This window comes from Chiloscyllium plagiosum, chromosome 30, assembly GCF_004010195.1.
Source record: "Chiloscyllium plagiosum isolate BGI_BamShark_2017 chromosome 30, ASM401019v2, whole genome shotgun sequence".
In the NCBI taxonomy this organism is placed as follows: Eukaryota; Metazoa; Chordata; class Chondrichthyes; order Orectolobiformes; family Hemiscylliidae; genus Chiloscyllium; species Chiloscyllium plagiosum.
This window is the reverse complement of record NC_057739.1, coordinates 43,812,851-43,833,260: the sequence shown is the minus strand read 5'-3', so window position 1 is coordinate 43,833,260 and position 20,410 is coordinate 43,812,851. Positions and strand designations below refer to the sequence as shown.

Sequence of the window (20,410 nt, the reverse complement as noted above, 5' to 3'; positions counted from 1 at the left end):
GTGGCAGGAATGCAGAACTTAGATCTGACTATCGATTGTGGAATCATTTAGCTCGGAATATCACTTGCTGCTTTTCAGTGTGGCATGCTTGTAGTCCTGTTTTTGTGTCTTGATCAGATTGACCCCTTATTTTTGCACATGCTGGTTCTCCTTTGGGCCTGACCTCTTACATGCTTCATTGAACCAGACCGGATTCTCTGGTTTGATAATAATTGTAGATTGGGGGAATATGCTGAGCCATGAGGGTGCAGATTGTGTTAGGGCACAATTCTGCTGCTGATGGCCCACAGCACCTCATGTATGCCCAGTGTTGAGTTGCCAGATCTGTTCAAATTGCACTGAGTGCTGATCTCACCAAAGGCCTGAACAACTGTAAGCAAACTGTTTGTATTCCTATCTCCTTGCAATATAAGCAAACATGCGAACTGCCTCCCTAGCTATTTGCTGTAACCGTGTATTAACTTACCTGCATGTTCGTAGTGTAAGCATATCCATTCTACCTGAAGACCAATATTTTCAAGTTTTACGCCTTTTAAATATTCTGCTTTTCTAGTCTGACAACCAATATGACTAACTGCACATTCCCCACATTACGTCTACTATCTTGTTACCTGCTTGCCAAACCTGCATATTTCTCCTTGCAGTCCATGTCCTTCTCACAACTTAAATTTCTGCCAAGTTTTGTATAGCCAACAAATGTCGAGATATTACATTCCAAATCTTTGTTTAAGTCTTTACTATAGATTATCAATTGTTGAGACCACAGCACTCCAAAAGTGGCCTTACCAGTGTCTTGTATAGCTGTAATATGACACCCCAACTCCCGTACTCAGTGCTCTGACCGATGGAGGCAACTGTGACAAATGCCTTCTTCACCACCCTGTCTACCTGTGACTCCACTTTCAAGGAACTGCGTATCTGCCTAGGTATCTCAGTTCAACAACCTTCCCTAGAACCCTATCATTAATTTTGGAAGTCCTGCCCTGGTCTGTCTTACCAAAATGAAACACATTGTATATTCCTGATTTCGTATGTGGTTGCCTTTTTAGTAACGAAGACAGAAATTGTGATGAAGAGTCACTGACTCAAAATTTTAACTCTGCTTTCTCCCACAGGTACTGCCAGACCTGAGTTCTGTCAGCAATTTCTGTTTTTGTTTCAGATCTTCAGCATTCAGAGTTTTTGGTTTTATCTTAGCGTCTTTTTAGTAAAGCTGTTCACAGCATTGTTAAGCTACTCGCCAGACACTTAAATTGAGGATTTTAACCAGAGTGAAAGAAAAAGACCTTCGGCAACTTTTCATAGTCAACGTTTATGTGGGTGGATACTTGCATTGTGACTCTAATGAGCAGCTCCCTACATGGTCTAGGTAGGGCGTCAGCAACATTCAGGATGTTAAACATCCCAGAAATTCCAAGGAGTTTAAAAAAAATTTGGAACAAATCTTTGTACAGAATGTGCCTTAAATTACAGAACAGAACCCAGGAAAAGAAAAGCATGTTCCTTCAGGTTTGTCAGTTCAGCAATACAGCCAGCAAAAATGTGGGATTGTGCTTTTCAACATGCATTGGGATATCACAGCAATTAATTACAAAGCCAGCAGCAAACTAATAGCACTTGGGTCTGGCTGTTTTAAAGTGTTCTTATGACAACTAATTTAATTTAATCTGTTTTAATTTGAATGAGTAATACAAAGACAGCAAGCTTTTTACTAACTGGCACAAATATTCCAGTTGACCAAGAGGCCCACATAATCAATGTAAAAGCAGACACAACGTAATGGAAATGTAATACAGAGGTTATACACACCAGTGTTAATATTTTATTTACAGTATAGATCACTTAAATAATAGCTTAAATAAAACTTAAATAAACATAATGGTAGAGAGGCTTCCCACTCACACCCTCCACTAACTACTTGGACATCGCAGAGATCACGATAACACAGTGAACTTCCAGTATCAGGCATCTAATTTTTGCTGGTCTATCAAGCGTGCAGATTCATTAGATGCCAATTAAAACAAAATTTGCTGTATATTAAACGCAGGAAGAGGCCATTTATCCCCTCACAATTGTTCCACTTATGTCAGTCCAGGTTGGTTTGTACCTCTAGAGCACTTACACACCTTTTCTCTGTATCCTGTTTAACTAAAAGCAAGTTACAGTTGTCCTAAAAGATACAAATGCCCCCCCCAGCACATATAAACCTATGAGGAAAGAGCTCCAAATTGACAGGTTAACAGAAGCTATGATGTAACAATTCGAATATGACTCAGGGTCTAAAGTTTTCCTTTTATTAACATAAAAGTTTATATATTTTTGAACATTGTGTTGTAAAACAATATCTCAAGCCAAGGGAATTGTAACAAAAAGGAGAAAGTGAGGTCTGCAGATGCTGGAGATCAAAGTTGAAACTTTATTGCTGGAACAGCACAGCAGGTCAGGCAGCATCCAGGGAACAGGAGATTCGACGTTTCGGGCACAGGATTCCTGAAGAAGGGCCTGTGCCCGAAACGTCAAATCTCCTGTTCCCTGGATGCTGCCTGACCTGCTGTGCTGTTCCAGCAATAAAGTTTCAATTGTAACAAAAAGATAACCATATGCAGACTCTTGCATACATTCCTAAAGAAAAAACAAATTGTTTCTAAAAATTTTATTTGATAACATCTACAAAGGTTAGGATGAAAGGAATATGTTTGTACTTGAAGTGCATTCATGTAAAACAGATTTTTTGATGTTGACTTTCTTTCGTCTAGCAAACCCACAGACACCAAACAAGGATGTGGTTAAAATAAAGGAAGGAAGAAACAATATTATTAATAAACTTACAGAATTGGCTAGCAATTCGCAAATTAATTTCGATATTGCTAAATGGGAGGTGGTGCTGTTTGGTTGAAGAATAAAGAAATCACATATTGCTTGAAAAAGGAGTCTAAATGGAATTTAGGAACGAAGAGGTACAGATACACAAGTGATTGAAAATAGAAATATCGGTTAATAATGCCATTAAAAAAAGGAAACCAAAACCAGTAGCTGCAAATTAAGACAGTGACCAATAAATCCAATAGGGATTCAGCAGACCTTACCAAAGTCTAGTTAGACTTACTAATGGGATATGACTATTACTAGCAAAACCGGAGGTTATTGCACATCTCTAACTGCCTTTAAGAGTGCAATGCTAAACCATCTTCATTAACCACTGAAGTCATTTTGGTGTTGGCACACCCACAGTATGTTTAGATTAGGTTTATTCAAGTCAGTACTAAGAATGTGGAACTCCCTACTCATGTGAAAGGAGCATTTCTGGTTGAAGAAACAGTCAGACCAAATATCTTCCTTCTGTGCTATGATGCCAATTATCCAATGGTCATGCTACATGAGGCACCAGAAAGCCTTGATCAATGAAAATAATGCATACTTTACAAGAATGTATAATCTGTTAACCTAGATACAGTAACATTTCTCAATATAGTCAATGCAAGTCAACAGCCTGCAGAGAAGACCTACCTTCCCATCAGATGCAGTGTTTATCCTGTAGTGGTATACCCTTCCTTCATAACGAAGTGATATGGATCTTTGTCCGGGGCTACTTTCACTCTCTCGCACCAGAAAACTCCCATTGATGCCACTGCTGAGGAGGTATTCTGCAGCATTGCGTGAGACTGGCCCATGGTACCAGGAGTGTTTCTCTAGACTGTTAACAGGTGTAATATAGTTGCTGGGAACCCAGCCCTGGCCATTTTTAGTCTGAGCCTCACACCATTCTCCATTGTGGTTGTAGCCCAAAACACGAAGCTTTTCACCTGCCAGAAAGAGAATGTGTTACCAAAGGTCTCAATGTACAAACTGTTGCATCACATTGCCCACAAAATGAACAACGAAAGTAAACTCTTTTTTTGCAGCTTAGATGGTTCAGGTGTTGTCTTTTTAAGTCTACATGATCATTGTCCACTTTATTTCTAGATTTAGATTTTTGTATCTTGGCTTTAGATACATAATCATAGGCACTCCTAACTTCCCTTGCCAAAATATCCAATTTTTATCTCCTTCAGTCTGTGCGGGCAAGACACTGCCACTGACCAACCTTACTCAATGGCTGGACTAACCTATCAGGAAGCATGCCTGATCAATAGGGAAAAACTCTGCTTCCCATTCAGTTATTCCCTGATATCAGAAACACCTAGTGCATATATAAGTCCAGACTAGGGCTGGATTTATACTTCACTCAATGTAGAATGATTTCCAAAAAAACAATAAGGAATGGGTTTGAACTTTAATTCGCCTGTTGCATTTTCTATTTTTTATAATGCATTTGCATGACTCTGACTCTAAATCCCCCTTTGTTTAAAAAGAAAAATAAACTTCTGTTTCTTTTTAAATCAAACCAAACTATTGACTCTACTTCTGCCTGTCCATAAGCGTGAACAATATCCAAGGAGGTCAACAACGAAATATCTGGGAGGACGACAAAAGGAAGTGGTTACATTAGGGAGAGAAAAGTGGCAAATGCTGAATTGCTGAGCTGTCTTTTTTGTATTCAGAAATAAAAGCTACAGCACATGGACTGCTGGGGTTCAAGAAGGCACCTCAACACCACTTTTTGAAGGGTGACTAGGGACATGCAATAAATACCAGCCAGCGACACTCGTGCCCCATGAGTATAAAACATCTCTAGCACCTATTGTAGATGCAGAAATCAGCAAGGAAAAAATATTTGCAATTTGGATTATTGAGCAATTCGTCATCACAAAAATATTTTAGGAACCATATTTTAAAAGAATTGCAACCAGATCACAAGATAGTACTGGTCCAGGTCTAAATTTTGATGCCGAATCAAGACTGCTACAAAATGATGCAAAATCAAATTCTATTAAACATCTTCATAAGTTATATATTTCTCCCTATCACAAAATCAGCTAGTCAAAACAGGATATCTTTCAGCAGGGATTAGTGACAGAAGGTTAGGTGTTCCTTTGGGTTCATCATCCTCATATCATTCCTTGCCACCTATCTCTCCCACCTCACCCTCAACTTCACCACACTTGCTCCCTCTCAAGTAAATTCTAGCTGTTTATTAAATTCAATGACTGGGAACAGATTTGGCAATTTCTTTAGTGGCATGCCTTCTGCTCTTACCTTTGGTTATGCTGAGTGTATTGTCCCCGCTGGCAACAAAGTCATACAGTGCAACAAAAAGGTTGGGGTCATTTTCACTAGGGCAAGCAAGCAAGTTCTCTTTGGAGTTCCACCGGGCAGCCTCGGTCAGGCCTTGTGACTCAAAATCTGGACGGTGTAGAGCTTCTAGAAAGAAAACCAAAATAAAATTATAACATACTGCATGTAATTCAATAAAGCACCTACTCAGATCCTGCTATGCCAGTCAGATGCTGGCTAGTCACATTAATGCCCAACCCTTGTAAAATTACACTTGCCTCATTTCACAAAATACTTCCGACAACTGGTAACATCACGAGGGTTTTCAAGTCTTTGTTAATAATTAAGTTTAAGTATTTTAAAGATACTTAATGAAAATAAATCCCAGGATTCAAAGTCTACATGTGAAATCTGACTGCTACCTTCTTGAGATTCCTGATAACACCGTGCCTGATGCTGCACAGGCGACATGATCTAGAGACACACAAACTGTGGCCCCTGGATGATGCACAGACTTGACATTCTGGCCCACGAAACCCTAACAACTTCTTTAATATGAGGTTAAAGTTCTCCGGGGCTATTTTGTCCATGCGTGGAAAGGATTATTCTTGCACTGCTGGCTTGTCTATGAATTTCAATTGGAAAACTAATGACACCCAGACTCTCCATTTTCAGAGATGGAGAAAATTCAATAAGCTCTTCCCTGGGGAGAGCACCTCAATGCGACATGAAGTTTGCGCACTTCAAAAGATCCCATCAGCTACACCAGGGTCAAAGCACTGGAACTCCCTCTGTAACAGCACAGTGGGTAAACCTACAGCATTTAAGGGGCCCCTTTGTGTAGTGGTGATGGTGTCCCTACTCCTGAGCAGGAGATGTGTAATAACATCGCTGAACACAATGATTAGAAAAACAAGTTAAAATAAAACTTTCCTTTATGGAAAATGGTTCAAGAAGGCAGCCCATCATCACATTCTCAAGGGCAATAAATGCTGGCCAGCCAGCAATGCCCACATCCCAGGAATGAACTTCAAAAAAATATGCTGGGTTGGCACATCCAAAACAGTCAGGCCCAGACTAAAAGCAGTAAATCAGGTCCTCCTGTTAGTGGGTTCAGAGTCAGGCTAAAAGGCCTTTACTGACTTTGTTAAAAAAGAAAACCCCATTGTTACCTTTGTGCTCACTACCCTACAATCAGACCTGGTCGGGCAAGTACTTGATTTTACAAATATCATTCCTGTTTTTGATTCCCTGCATGACCTCACACTAATCTCATACTACCCTATGACCCCTGAACTCTCTGTACTCCTCCAAATCTGGCTTCTTTGAAACTCACCATTTTAATTGTTCCACCACTGGCAGCTGTGTGCTCAGCTGACTGGACATGAAGCTCGGAAATTCTTTCTCAAGCCACCTCACCTCCTTTAAGACATTCCTTAAAATATTACTATTTGACTGTGCTTTGGTTCATTGGTCCAAATGCAGCCGGACAAAAATTTGTTTCACAACACTTGTGCATAGTTCTTTAGGATGATTTAATGTGATAAGGATGCTACATATGTACAAGTTTTTACTGAACAACTGGGATACAATGACGAGGATACAAACAGGCAAATGTAATGATTAACGACGACCCACCATCTGCTAGTGTGAGCAACATGAGACTCTGATTGGAGAGAAACATCTTAATCTAGACAGGCAGCAATACCAGAAATTAGATGCCATATGCACCACTAGCTACAGGAGACTGACTAATGGGAATATGAACCATCACTTTCTGAGCCTTGTCTGAAACAAAACTAAATTTATTGCTATAAAATGCACTGCTGCACATAGCATTAAGTGTTAAATACAAAATAAAATACGAGATAAGGTAGATTAAGAAATAAATACCATTAGCTGATGATACAGGACTGTGGGACATTAAATTTAAGGATGAGAAATACAAGGGGCATGAAGGAGGTTTTTACTCCACATATTGGAGACATTGAACTATTTCAGTGGGAGGTTGGACAGGTACTTCATGGAAATAAACCTGCAGGACCACAGGTGATAAAATAGAAGATTGGGACTAACTGGATTATTGTGCAGAAAGGTGGCATGGAGTCAATGGCTTCCTACTATGTCATAATGAATTCATGACAAAACTAAACCAAACTAGCTGAGAAAACAAGGTAAAAATCAATAACATCCATGGTGCATTCAAAATAGAGCTAATAAAGTTTTTTTTGTCTGGTTTATTTTAACTTAATTTGCACTGTATATTTTAGCTTTTACAATTTAATTGAATCCCTTCTAAAAAGACAGTTATTCTAGCCAGGGGAACAGCATCAACATATCCCAATATGGATAAATACTGCAAAGGATAAACAGGGCACATAAAGGCATTTCAACAATGATGACAGTTCCACAATTAATATGAAACCTCCTGTGATTGCACAAAGAGCTATACAAATGCAAGCTTTTTCCTTCATTTTAACTGACATGCATATTGAGTCATTAGTTTTAATGCAAAAATTACTGAAGAAATCTCTTTCGTGCTGTACCTTTCCTCCACAGTGGCTACTAAATGAATGCTGATGAACACTTCACTCACCCTCAACATTTATAAATGTTTTTATCACTAAATTAAGTTGCTCTGAATAATAATAATAAAGATTAGGATTGCAAGAAATATTGTTTTTAAAGATATTCTCCTAGCACATTGAATAGTTAGACATACTACTGTGAGACGTAGTGATAATTTTAAATGTTCTTCTGTCAACCTGCTGCAAAGCCGTATAAAAATTTCACACATTGGCGACAGAGTTAATTTGGCTTACAAAGTTCAGTTTGTGCAAATTCACTTGCCATTTTTGAGAACAATCGGTATCTGGGCATGAATTTAAAAATATGCCAGGCAGTGCAGGCTACTGGAAACCTCGTGAAACCCGCATCCAAAGATTTTGATGCTCAGTCAGCTAGAATACATCAGCTTATATCTTTCAATTAGTAAAAGGTGATGTCTATTGTACTCAAAACCCTGTACCCAGTGTTCTGATCCATACTATCATTTTTATACAATATTATTGTTGACAGAGAAGTTGATGATTGCATGTTTATACTTGGTGCAATTATCCCTTTTGCACATCTCTACACTGATTATATAAACTACATTTTTGTTTCTTACATACATCACACATGAGGTGATAAATGCTGATTCTTCCTGATTCCAATCAGCAGTGTTAAGCAATTAGATTTTATTGCCTTAAAGGGAGAAGCTACTTTTAATACAGCAGAATACAATATACAATACATAGCGCAATGTACTGGTGTGTAACCCTTGGCTTGCTGCAAGTTAACTGCTAACATACAAGTGCTGTCAGATGTTATCAATCTACCATTCCTGTGGAGAAACAGCACGTCTGCAAGATTTCCTGGGTTGACACTGGGAATTCACATTATCAAGCCCCTGATACAATTTGTTTCCCATCTGGTTCACTGTCAATCAGCTTCCTCCAACTGGGAGAATGAAAAAAAACACTGCACCATCTGCTTCTCACCAAAATTAACGTTCCTCCATGATCAGTCAGAAATGTGGAAAAATTCAAGGAAATGAAAAATATAGCAAAATATATTCTCCCTCTTTGTTTTTGCATTTAGGTAAAACAGTAAGCTGTTTTTAAGTGGTTCCAGCACGGCAAAGAACCAATGCTTTTGTTACCATTTGGCTTAACTATTCCAATCTTCTCCTAGTGGCCTCCCATCCTACATAAATCTAAGCACACCCAAAACTTTGCTACTCATCCTAATTTGGTCTAAGCACCGTTCCACTCATTATCTGTACATAAAGACTTACTTTGTCTCCTGGTCCAGGAAAATTTGCACCTTAATTTCTAAATCCCTCCACGGTCTCTCCTCTCCCTAACTCCAACTGCTCCAGTTGTTTCATGGGTAAATTATCAAAAAGATTTGACACTGAACCATCAAAAAGACATTGAGACAGATCGACTAAACTCACAGGTAATATTTTATGGAGTGTTCTAAAAGATGCACGAGAGGTGAAGGGGCAAACAACCCTCCTCCTCCTGCAGATCCTATATTTCATTCGATATGCCACTGAAGTTGTGCCTTCAGATACCAAGGTCCTAAACTCTGACATCTCTAAAGTCGATCCACTTCTTGCACGTCTCTTAAAACACTCCATAAATATTACCTCTTTGACTGAACTTAGTCAATCCATCTCACTGTCTTTGATGGTTATGAGTCAAGTTTTGTTTGATAATTCACCTATGAAACAACTTAAGGCATTTTACTACTTTTAAAGTGCTATACAAGTGCAAATTGCTGTTGTTATTCCAAAGATCATTACAACTCTCCATTATTAATCCCATCGTTTTGAGAGAAAGCCAAGAAGCCTGAAACTGGTCCAGCACATGATGATACAAAGACCTGTTGATGTCTTTCAGAAGTGTGCATAAATTCACACAGAGCTATGACTAACTGGAAAAAATGAACACATTTCAGACAAAATAATTTACTGCATTACGCATGATAACATTTGTTGTCACTTAGCAACTGGGTTAAGAAATTACACTATGGCAGATTGGGCCAGTTTTCTTTTGCAGGTTTTGTGTTTTGATACAACTCTACTACATAAATAATACAAAAAGCCATGCAGCAGGTCTGACATGTGTTCCAACAAGTTTGGGAAAGCAAGTCTTAGCAGGACTTATACACTTAATGGTTAGGTCCTAGGGAGTGTTGCTGAACAAAGAAACATTGGAGTGCAGGTTCATAGCTCATTCAAAGTGGAGTTGCAGGCAGATAGGATAATGAAGAAGGCGTTTGATATGCTTGCCTTTATTGATCAGAGTATTGAGAACAGGAGTTGGGAGGTCATATTGCAGATGTACAGGACATTGGTAAAGCCACTTTTGGAATATTGCATGCAATTCTGGTCTCCTTCCTATCGGAAGGATGTTCTGAAACTTGAAAGGGTTCAGAAAAGATTTACAAGAATGTTGGCAGAGTTTGGAGTATTTGAGCTATAGGGAGAGGCTGAATAGGCTAGGGCTGTTTTCCCTGGAGCGTCGGGAGGCTGAGGGTGACATTATAGATGTTTATAAAATCATGAGGGGTACGGATAGGATAAATAGACAAAATCTTTTCTCAGGGTTGGGGGAGTCCAGAACTAGAGGACATAGCTTTAGGGTGAGAGGAGAAAGATATAAAAGAGACCTAAGGGACAACTCTTTCACGCAGAAGGTGGTATGTGTATGGAATGAGCTGCTGGAGGAAGTGGTGGAGGCTGGTACAATTGCAACATTTTAAAAGGCATCTGGATGGGTATATGAATAGGAAGGGTTTGGAGGGATATGGGCCAGGTGCTGGCAGGTGGGACTAGATTGGGCTGGGATAATTGGTCAGCTTGGGCCGAAGGGCCGGTTTCTGTACTGTACATCTCTAAGTACATCATTTCAGGTTTTGGCATTGTCCCGATCAAGGCATCTTCAGCACAGTAAGTGTAAACTTCCCCAGAACAATGGAATGTACGCTTTGAGAAGATTCATTTTGAAGTCCCATTATACTTGTTGCAAGATAAGAGTCCTCAGAGTTTGTGCATGTGCCTTTGAAGCATGCACTTCAGATTCAAAGGATTATTATTAAGCCCGATAACTTTTCTCCTGTCTTCAACTTGTTTCCAAAAGCCCATACTTTATTCACCCACCACAAGACCCAAACATCAATTTTGTTCAAAAAGTTATGCCCAAAGATTTAAATCATCTCATAAGATCATAAGAAATAGGCGTACGATTAGGCCGTTTGGCCCCTTGAGACTATACTATCAATCAATCTGATTTGATGGAGTCCTTCATTTCACTTGCCTGCTGATCCACTCTCCATAGTCCTCAACTCTCTCGTTGACCAGAAGGTCTCTCTCCTCTCAAACAATACTCACCGAAACATTAATTCTGAAGGGAAAGCAAATTACTGCAGATGCTGGAGATCTTAACTAAAAACAGAAAATGCTAGAAAATAGATCCATCAGCAACTGCATAAACAGAAATAGAGCCAACATGCCCGGTCAATCGCTCATCACCAGCATTAGGAAAAAGTTAGAAATATGATAAATTTGGAGCAAGTGGGAAGGGGAGAGTGAACTGAAAGAGGGACAATGGGAAGGTTGTGATCGAGTACAACGCCAGAGAGTTTAAACAACAAAGGTTTCATGATATATGGCCAAAGGGAATATTCCATTAAGTTTAATTCCAGAGGCACTAGGATTTAGATAATCTCAGTATTGGTCAGTCAGCATGAGCTGTGGGAAATGTAACCACAGGCACTGCAAGTCTTTTTCCAACTGATGCAGAATGCTGAAGTCTAGTTGAATCAAGCAATTTCAGATGTCTGTTTTGTTTAAATAAAATGTGTTATCATTGCATGAGCAATGAAATCCCACTTAAATGAGTATTCACTAAGGCTCAATCAACAGCATCTTCGAAACTCAATTTCTACCAACTAAAAGGTCGAGGACCATAGATGTAGGAGCAGAATTAGGCCATTTGGTCCATCAGGTCTGCGCCACCATTTAATAACGCTTGCTAGGTCTCTCAACACTGTTCTGCCCCGTAACCCTTGATCCCTTTACTAATTATGATAAGATTATAAGAGCAGATGCATGGGAACATCATCTGCAAGATCCCCCACCCATCCCCCCAGCTCACATTCCACCCTGACATATCAGCATTCATTCAGTGTTGACCGGTCAGAATTCTGCAATTCTCTTCCTAATAGCACAGTGGGTATCTACAGCTCTGGACTGAAGCGATTTGAGAAGACAGCTCATCACCGAAGAACTTGGGGTAGGCAATTAATTCCAGCATGGCCAGTGATGCCCATATCCCATAAATTAATTTAAAAGAAAATCAAAAACACAATATAAATAACAACCTGTGTTATTTGCAAGACAGAACAGATCTCATGGCTCAACTTCTGTTTATATCCTACACAACTTCCAGCTAACCCCATCATCATACTCTTTTATTCTTTGCTGTTTCATCTGTTTATCTAACTTTCCCTTAAAATGAATCTGTTATTTGTCACTCCTTATGGTATTTACTACTACTAACAAAAGGTCATTGACCTGTAACATCTGTTAATTTTGTTTCTCTTTGCTTCGATCTTCTTGGCCTGAGTATTTCCAGCATTTTCTGTTTACATTTCAAATTTCAAGCATCTGCAACATATAGCCATTACATTTAGAACTCCCAGTTTTGGTCTCTCCCACAAATTAAAACATCTTTCCTAAATCTACCCAATTGAAACTCGTAATATTAAAAAGACCTTTATACAGTTTCATTTAAACCATACTGAACTACTTGTGCAACGTTAAGTTTCCAAGGCCAGTGACTGTTGTTCCTGACGCTATCAAAAACACTATTCAACAGGCACTTCTTCACTCCTGGGCTGGCTTTGGGAAGGCAGCACTATATTAGCTTATCATTGTCACTTCCTCATTTATTTTCTAGCATGTCCAGTTCATGACCTAGGATTGGGTAAACAAGAAAGACAGCCTGCTGTTGTGGGCGGAAGATAGTGTGTCAGCACTTTTACATATCCAAGTGTAGTCAAGGACTTTTGCTTTTAGTTACTCTTTATCAACATGTGACGTGAAGGTGCCGGTGTTAGACTGGGGTGGACAAAGTTAAAAACACAAAACCAGGTTACAGTCCAACAGGCTTATTTGGAAGTACAAGCTTTCGGAGCGCTGCTGTTTTGTCAGGTAGCTGTGGAGTAGGGGAGCAACCTGGTCTTGTATTTTTAACTTTAGCAACATAAACCAACAAACAGCTATGAGGAGGTGCACAAACTGTCCAAAATAGCCACTTTCTAATAGACCTCATCATTCACTCTGACTCTTGCTTTAGATTTCAACTGTGGCTCAGTAGGTGAGGCACTGCCCATGTCAGAAGGTTTAGTCCCACTACCAAGCTGACATCATCACAGTACAAGGTATTGTACTGTCATATATGCAGACTTTGGGCGAGACATTAAACTGAGCTCTCTCAAGTAGGTGTAAAAGCACAAGGTCGTTCTCCACAATGTCCTTGCCAATATTTATCCTTACTTCACCAATACAAGGTTGCCGATAGTGGATTTCTGCTGCATGCAGATTGTCTGCCTTCTTTCCTGTATCAGAATGAAGACTATACTTCAAAACTACAGCACTTCGGGATACGCCAAGGTTGTGAAAAATACTTATAAACTTCAAGCTATGCTTTCTTTCCTACTCCCGCAGGTCACAAGACACTCTGCCTCCAACAAGTCAACAACCAATATATCGGAGGGAAATACTCACGGCTGTTAGTAAAAGCAATTACAGCACATGGATTACACCACCACCTTCTCAAGGGGAACTAGGGAGAGGCAATAAATGCTGGCCCAGCCAGCGATGCCGACATCTCAAGTGAATTTAAAAAATCGAATCTGATGCGATTACTGATACTGAACTCATGCACTTTGGTTTCTGTGGAAACCTGAGTGATGGGTTACCCTTCTCATCACGTGGTGTGTTCCACTGATAAGACATTTTTAAAAAAGCCATAAACTGTGGCTGGTTCGTAAAGCAGTATCCTGTCCTGAAAAAAATCATATTTGACTTCAAATGTTTTCTTTGTTTTTCTCTCTCGTCAGATACTGTTAGACTTGCTGAGATTTCCCAGCACTTTTGTTTTTGGTACTTATACTGGTCGGTTTAACTGGATCATCTTCACTGCCAAGAAACATGCATCTTTGTTTTGTTTTAATGTTGTGTTCAAGTTGTATGCAACATTTATATCTATCAGATTTTTGTCAAAAAAAAAGGATGCCAAATGTTCAAATTCACGGTTTATACTGCAATGTTGCAAGATTTGAACTCAGCTCAAAATGCATTCCAAAAGGTGGGTGCATTATGAAGCCAAGATAGACTCAGAATTCATGCTGAGAATTAAATATTGGGCTCTGGTAAGACTGTAGGTTGAGCTGATCTCCAATTTGCCAACATAAACAGGGCCATTAAAATTGTTTGAATGTGGGTTTAATGCACAATTGACACTCAAATGGTCTCTACATTGTTCCAATGCTAGAATGGAGTTCATTCTGGAATGGAGTTAGATTCTACTGCGGTATTTTGTAATTGAAAATGAGGAAGTTAACACATCCCAAAACGTAAGCTGTTTAAGCTCTCAAGAGAGGAAAGGTGCCACATCAGACAAAATTAATATAGCATGAGATGGAAACTTTTCAAACTTCATTACAGCACAGTAATTGCAGTGAGTGGTTAAGACCTGGAAGGCACTGCTTAAGAATGTGTGGTTAGATTTAACTGAAGATTTGAAGGAAGTTATCTAATAAAGAAAAACTTACAGGGTTACGGGCAGAAAGTGACAGAATGAAACAAGGTAAATTACTCTTTTGAAGAGGCTGTGTCGGTCCAACAGGCCAAAGGGCTTCCTTTTGTGCAGTAAAAATACTGTGATTCTGTAATTGGTGCTTTCATGTAGTTGGGAAACATTTCAACTTATAACAGGTAGTATAAAATCTGGACTCCTCTTCCATGAATAGCACTTGATGCTAGGTGAATTGTTAATTTTAAATCTGAGACCAATAAGATAACAAAGGTATTCAGGGCTATAGGACAAAAGTGGGTACATGGAGTTAGGTTCTAGATCAGCCACGATCTTACTGAAAGGAGGAACAGGCTTAAGGAGCCAAATAATTTCCTCCTCTGCCTACATTTCTATTAGGCTGTCCTGTTGATCATCATCCCCAGAGAGTAATCACAACATGTACTGCCGATAGTGTGGTGCCCAGCACTTTTTCGCACCCAGGTTCCACTGGAATGTGGAAATCCAATTGTTGAATTGGGGAAACCCAAGGGAGCTAGGTCTTCCCTCTTGCTCTTGAAAAATTTCAAGCAGCTCTCACTAACCTTGCACTGTGGATCATTTTCCCACCTTATGGACTGAGAGATGTCCAGCTGTTTCCTGTCAGCTACAGCCCTTCATCATAACTTCGCTGAATTCAGTAGAGAGGACATAAACTCCGATGACGGTATGTTGTGGATGAGAAATTTGTGTCTTTACTTTGTGCACTTAGATGCAAATTTGTTTTCTGTCTGACAAGTATTCCTTTCCTCTACTCTCCTACACACTGCACTTGTTCACTGAGTTTGGTCCAAGTAACTTGCAGCATTTTCTTGATTCTGAAGGATAACCATTTCTTTCTCCCTGAACTATTCTATGACAACCTCGTGATGAAGGTGCTCTCACAGTGCCATTAGATAGGCAGTTCCAAGATTCTAACCTCAGAGATGATGTAGCAATGACGATGTGTCCAAGTCAAATGGAGGTGATAGTGCCACAGTGTACCTGCTGTCCTTGTCCTTTGACATCATCATGATGGCTGTGCATTTTGGAGGTGCTTTGAAAAGCCTCAGTGAGTTGCTGCAGTACATGCTGCGGTGTGCATACTGCAGTCAACAAATATATAATGTTGGAAGTAGAGGGAATGAGTAACGTGTAGGGATTCACCTATACTGCAGTATTAAATGAAATAATGTAATCTATAAAATGCAAAATTCAGTTTTCTTACAGAATTAATCCATGCTGGAGATTTGAAAGAGGAGCCCAATTTAGGCTACCAAACCTATGCTGGTGCATTTTTCTCCATACCAGGATATATATGGTCAAGAAACTATTTGTTTCCTTTTCAAACGAGTCTATGGAGGCTGTGCTAACAAAGGTTTAGGAAAAGAATTCCACGCTCGAGCCATCCTTGGCAAAGAGGTTGTCTTTCCAACTATTACTGCAATGACTTTACAGTTTTAATGTTACACGACTACTTGAAGTGAAGTAACACCAAATGGATAAAATCTTATCATATCCAAGCAACCAGAATAAATGAATATGGAACAAACAAAGTTCTAGGAAGAGGAGTAGGCTGTTTAGCCAGTTGAGCTTTTTCTGCCATAATGTAGGAATTCTCACAACTTGCCTGAATGAGTGCAGCTGTAAAAGCAAGAGTAGCTCAACACCACCCAAGCCAAAACACTCTATCCACCATATTCATCACGCACGACATTTTATTCATGATCTGGAGATTTAACTTCAGTACAGTGACTCAATTCAGTCAGATTATAATTTTATTACAAGGGATTTTAGACATTTTTAAATACGTTGGTTTTAGCAAATAGTATGCTGTCCATTGTTCCATGAAAATCACAAGTGGCCATGCTCAGGATTCCCATTTGTCTTTTTCCTAACAAGTTATCTAAAGCTATTTCCCCACTGTAGTGTTTCTTCCTCAGGCAGGGAAGCAACATCAGGACCAGAAGCCATCTTAAAGATCACTCCTGTGCTTTTATTAGTAAATGAATTTCCACAGTTCTGAGGAAGGGTCACTCAACCCGAAACGTTAACTCTGATTTCTCTTCACAGATGCTGCCAGACCTGCTGAGCTTTCCAGAAACTTCAGTTTTTGTCCAGAGTTCCGTCAGTCTATTATTATTTCTCATCCTCTCTTACCACAGTATTTGGATCAATGAATGGAAAAGGTACGAACCAAGTAAGCCTCTCTGAAACCAAAAGTTTCCAGCTCCAGTTACCAGACTGGGATCATGCTTTCTTTAGCTAGAAAAAGGCAGCCCACCTGAAATTTCTGAACTGAACCTCAAGAGCACACTGGAAAGAAAATGATATAAATTTGTTCATGGGAAACCGCAGAGGCTCATTCTCCATATCGGAAGCTGCTTAGTTCCTGAGAATGGGGCATTCAAGGCCAGAGTTACAGGTACTTTCCAGACTATTTGAATCACTTCCGCTCAGGAAATGTGTTTTCCACTTCAGCTTGCTGTTTTAGCTTTTCCAAAACATCCAGCCTCTGGGAGTTTGAACCACATACGGAGGAAACAGGTTACATTTCACCTTTCTTTGCTTCCAGTTACAAACCACCCACCAGCCACATGAGGCAATCCCAGATATTGACTTTGGAATAGATTTCTGAAAGACTTAGAACTGACTGGGCATCCATTTGGTCTCACAGTTGGGCTCCATCTTCAAGGCGGTCATCGTATTTAAGGATGCAAATGCAAGGCAAGCCGAGTCTACTGCTCCCTGTGCAGTGTTTGGGATGTGTCCAAATGAATTACCCACTGAGGGAATTGCCAAAGCATGATGCCCTGGGGCTGAAATATCAGATTTCAACCTACGGTCTAGAAGTCAGCCTTGCCACAGCGAGTAGCAATGCTCAGCGGAGTCAGCTGATAATGTGCCTAACAATTGTGTCCGCCACAACCACCTGATGAAACAGCAGCACTCCAAAAGCTAGTGCTCCCAATTAAACCTTTGGACTATAACCTGTGGTTGTGAGATTTTTAACTGAGTCAGAAAAGTATGGGCTTAATCCCCATTCCTTGGACTTAATCTAGGCTTACGTCCCATTGCAGGAGGGGACCTGTCATTCTGACTAAGTGTTTAACCAACTTTGAATCTGTTCAACTGGAGAAGATCCCACAGTCACTGTTTCAAAGAAGGGCAACAACACTAATGCCCTGGCCAAAACTCATCCCTCAGCTAGCACCAATAGAACAAATCATCAAGCCATATCCCTCATCACTACGAGCAAAATCTTAATTTCTGCAAAGAGGCGCTGCATTTCTATACAATAACATCTCCACTTAAACAGCACCTCACTGACTGCAAAGCGTCTCAGAGACATATTTAAGATGTGAATAATGCAACAAATTCTTTCTGTCCAGTGTTTACATAGGACCATTCCTCAGCGCATTACGAATGAAGCCAAACCCCAAAAAGATTTGGCAGCACGGTGGCTCAGTGGTTCGCACTGCAGCCTCACAGTTCCAGGGACCCGGGTTTGATTCTAACCTCGGGCAACTGTCTGTGTGGAGTTTGCACATTCTCCCCGTGTCTGCGCGGGTTTCCTCTGGGTGCTCCGGTTTCCTCCCACAGTCCAAAGTTGTGCAGGTCAGGTGAATTGGCCATGCTAAATGGCCCATAATGTTTAGGAATGTGTAGATTAGTTGCAGTAGTCTGGGGTAACCGTAGGGTAGGGGATTGGGTTGTTCTTTGGAGGTCGGTATGGACTTGCTGGGCAGAAGGGCCTGTTTCCACACTGTAGGGATTCTATGAACAGAAATCAAGTTCAGGATATTCAATTTAGCAGTTCACTGCATTGTAGTTGCTGAATTGGTGTCCAATTCAATCCAACAAAAACTAAATGACCACATAGCAAAATATGTAAAAAATAACCCCCTTGTCGTTATCAGAGTATTGAGTTATACAAGGATAATCCAGACAACTGAAAACGGAAAGACTCTTCAAATGTGCCGTGCAAATTTTGAACATTCTCTTACAGCATAAAAGCATGGACGCACTAAGGAGAAGCTAGATAAGTGAGGGAGAAAAGAGGAAAGGAACACAAAAAAAATCTTTCAATTTCTAATGTGTGTCACAAAACCATGCAGAATCCACATTAGAGAAACAAGCTATTTGGCCCATCTGGTCCATGTCAGTGTTTACACACAGGTCTCCTCCCACTTCATTTCATCCTTATAAAATATCCTTCTTTTCTTCTTCTCTCCTGTTTATCCAGTTTCTCCTTAAATTCATTGATGCCTTTTTCCCTTAACTGCTCCCTGTGGCAGTGAGTTCAAGATTCTTGGCACTCTTTGGGTAAAGGGATTTCTTCTGATTACCCTCTTAGCTTCATAGGTGACTATCTTATATTGATTACCATCAAGTGGAACTTTCTCCCACAAGTGGAAACATACTCTCCACATCTACTTTATTAAATCCCTTGATTCTTAAAAAACCTCCTTAGAAAGAAAAGGAGCTGTGATAATAATCTGTTCAAAAATAAACAGCAGATAGCCTTGAAAAAAATTCTGAAAAAAATTGTTGATGTCTGCACAAGAAATCAAGTGTCAAAGTCCTATCAGCGGCAGCAGTTCAAGACGACAGCTCACCAACACTCAAGGGCAGTTCAGAATGTGCGATAAATGCTGGCCCAGCCAACCATGCCTACATTCCATAAAGGAATTAAAATAAACACAAAAAAGCTTTAAAATAGATTTTTATGGCTGTATTAGAGGATAAAACATAGCTATTGTGCAATTAATCCCGAGGCTGAAAAACCCAAATTCCAAACAGGACAAAGCACCACATAGCAAAACCACAATGAGAGAACTGCCTGATTATCAGGGAACTTGCAATCATGTTTTCAAGATGGCAGAATAGGATCACAGCTTTAGTTCCGCCAGCCATACACAACGTAACCGCGGAAGCGAGGCAGGCAGTCGGCCCTAAAGACCCCCTCCACGGCCCGCCGCCTGGACCTGTTTATGGCCAGTTTGGCCAGGCCCAGGAGCAGACCCACGAGAAGGTCTTCAGACCTGCCCTCCCTCCTCCGTATCGGGTGCCCGAAGATCAGGAGCGTGGGACTGAAGTGCAACCAAAAGCAGAGGAGGTGTTTTTAAGAAAATCAAAAAGGGAGTGCAAACGCCCACACCCAATATACACGTGGTCCGCGGACTCCACAGCGGCACAGAACAAGCAGTTGGGCTGCTGCATCCAATCAGTGTTATTCCAGACCTGCAAATGCTTGATAATAAAAACATTACACCTCATCAAATTTTCTTTTGCTAACAACAGTGATCAGTCATGGGCTGTTCTCCTCTTGAAAGGAGAGTTTCTTTTATTTGTCTCATGCAAGTTTAAAAATGCAAAACAGCATGTTTCAAAAATAACAAAGGAAAAACATCACAGTCTTAAAGCATGATTGCATTTTGTGGTAACATATTGCCAGTGGCCCAGCTAATAATCAACGAAGTAGACCGAATAGATCTGTAATATTTCCAGTTTGAATTTCTTCAACTGCTGAATTTTGAGTTTTTATTTCAGATTTGCAATGTCAAAAATATTTTACTTTGAAGTAAATATTCAATCTCTGCACTTCCACTCCAGGAATCCCAACCGGGAAGACGACTTATTTTTCCCTCTGACATTATTTTTATTTTCATTTCTTTTTCACTTTCATGTTTGTTTGCATCCCTCTGCTTAAAATTTTTTAGTTGCGCTATCAGTTCTGATGAAAGGTCAGAAAATCTGAAAAATTATAACATCTCTATCCACAGACTTTGCCTAACCTTCTGGGTATTTTCAGGACTTTCGGCTCTACTTTTTTCCAAATCTGTTGAAGTACAACATTGGGGTGC

The 20,410-nt window shown here is 40.1% G+C and overlaps 1 protein-coding gene across 1 annotated transcript in view; it reads right to left on the bottom strand.

The window, feature by feature from the left end:
• abl1 (c-abl oncogene 1, non-receptor tyrosine kinase) overlaps positions 1-20,410 on the bottom strand; it is a 112,272-nt gene that overhangs the window by 74,857 nt on the left and 17,005 nt on the right. Inside the window, exons 2-3 of the mRNA XM_043720556.1 lie at positions 5,137-5,301; positions 3,508-3,803 (exon numbers count right to left, since the gene is read on the bottom strand). Of these exons, the coding sequence (XP_043576491.1) occupies positions 3,508-3,803; positions 5,137-5,301 (461 nt within the window). The remainder of the gene's footprint in view (positions 1-3,507; positions 3,804-5,136; positions 5,302-20,410) is intronic.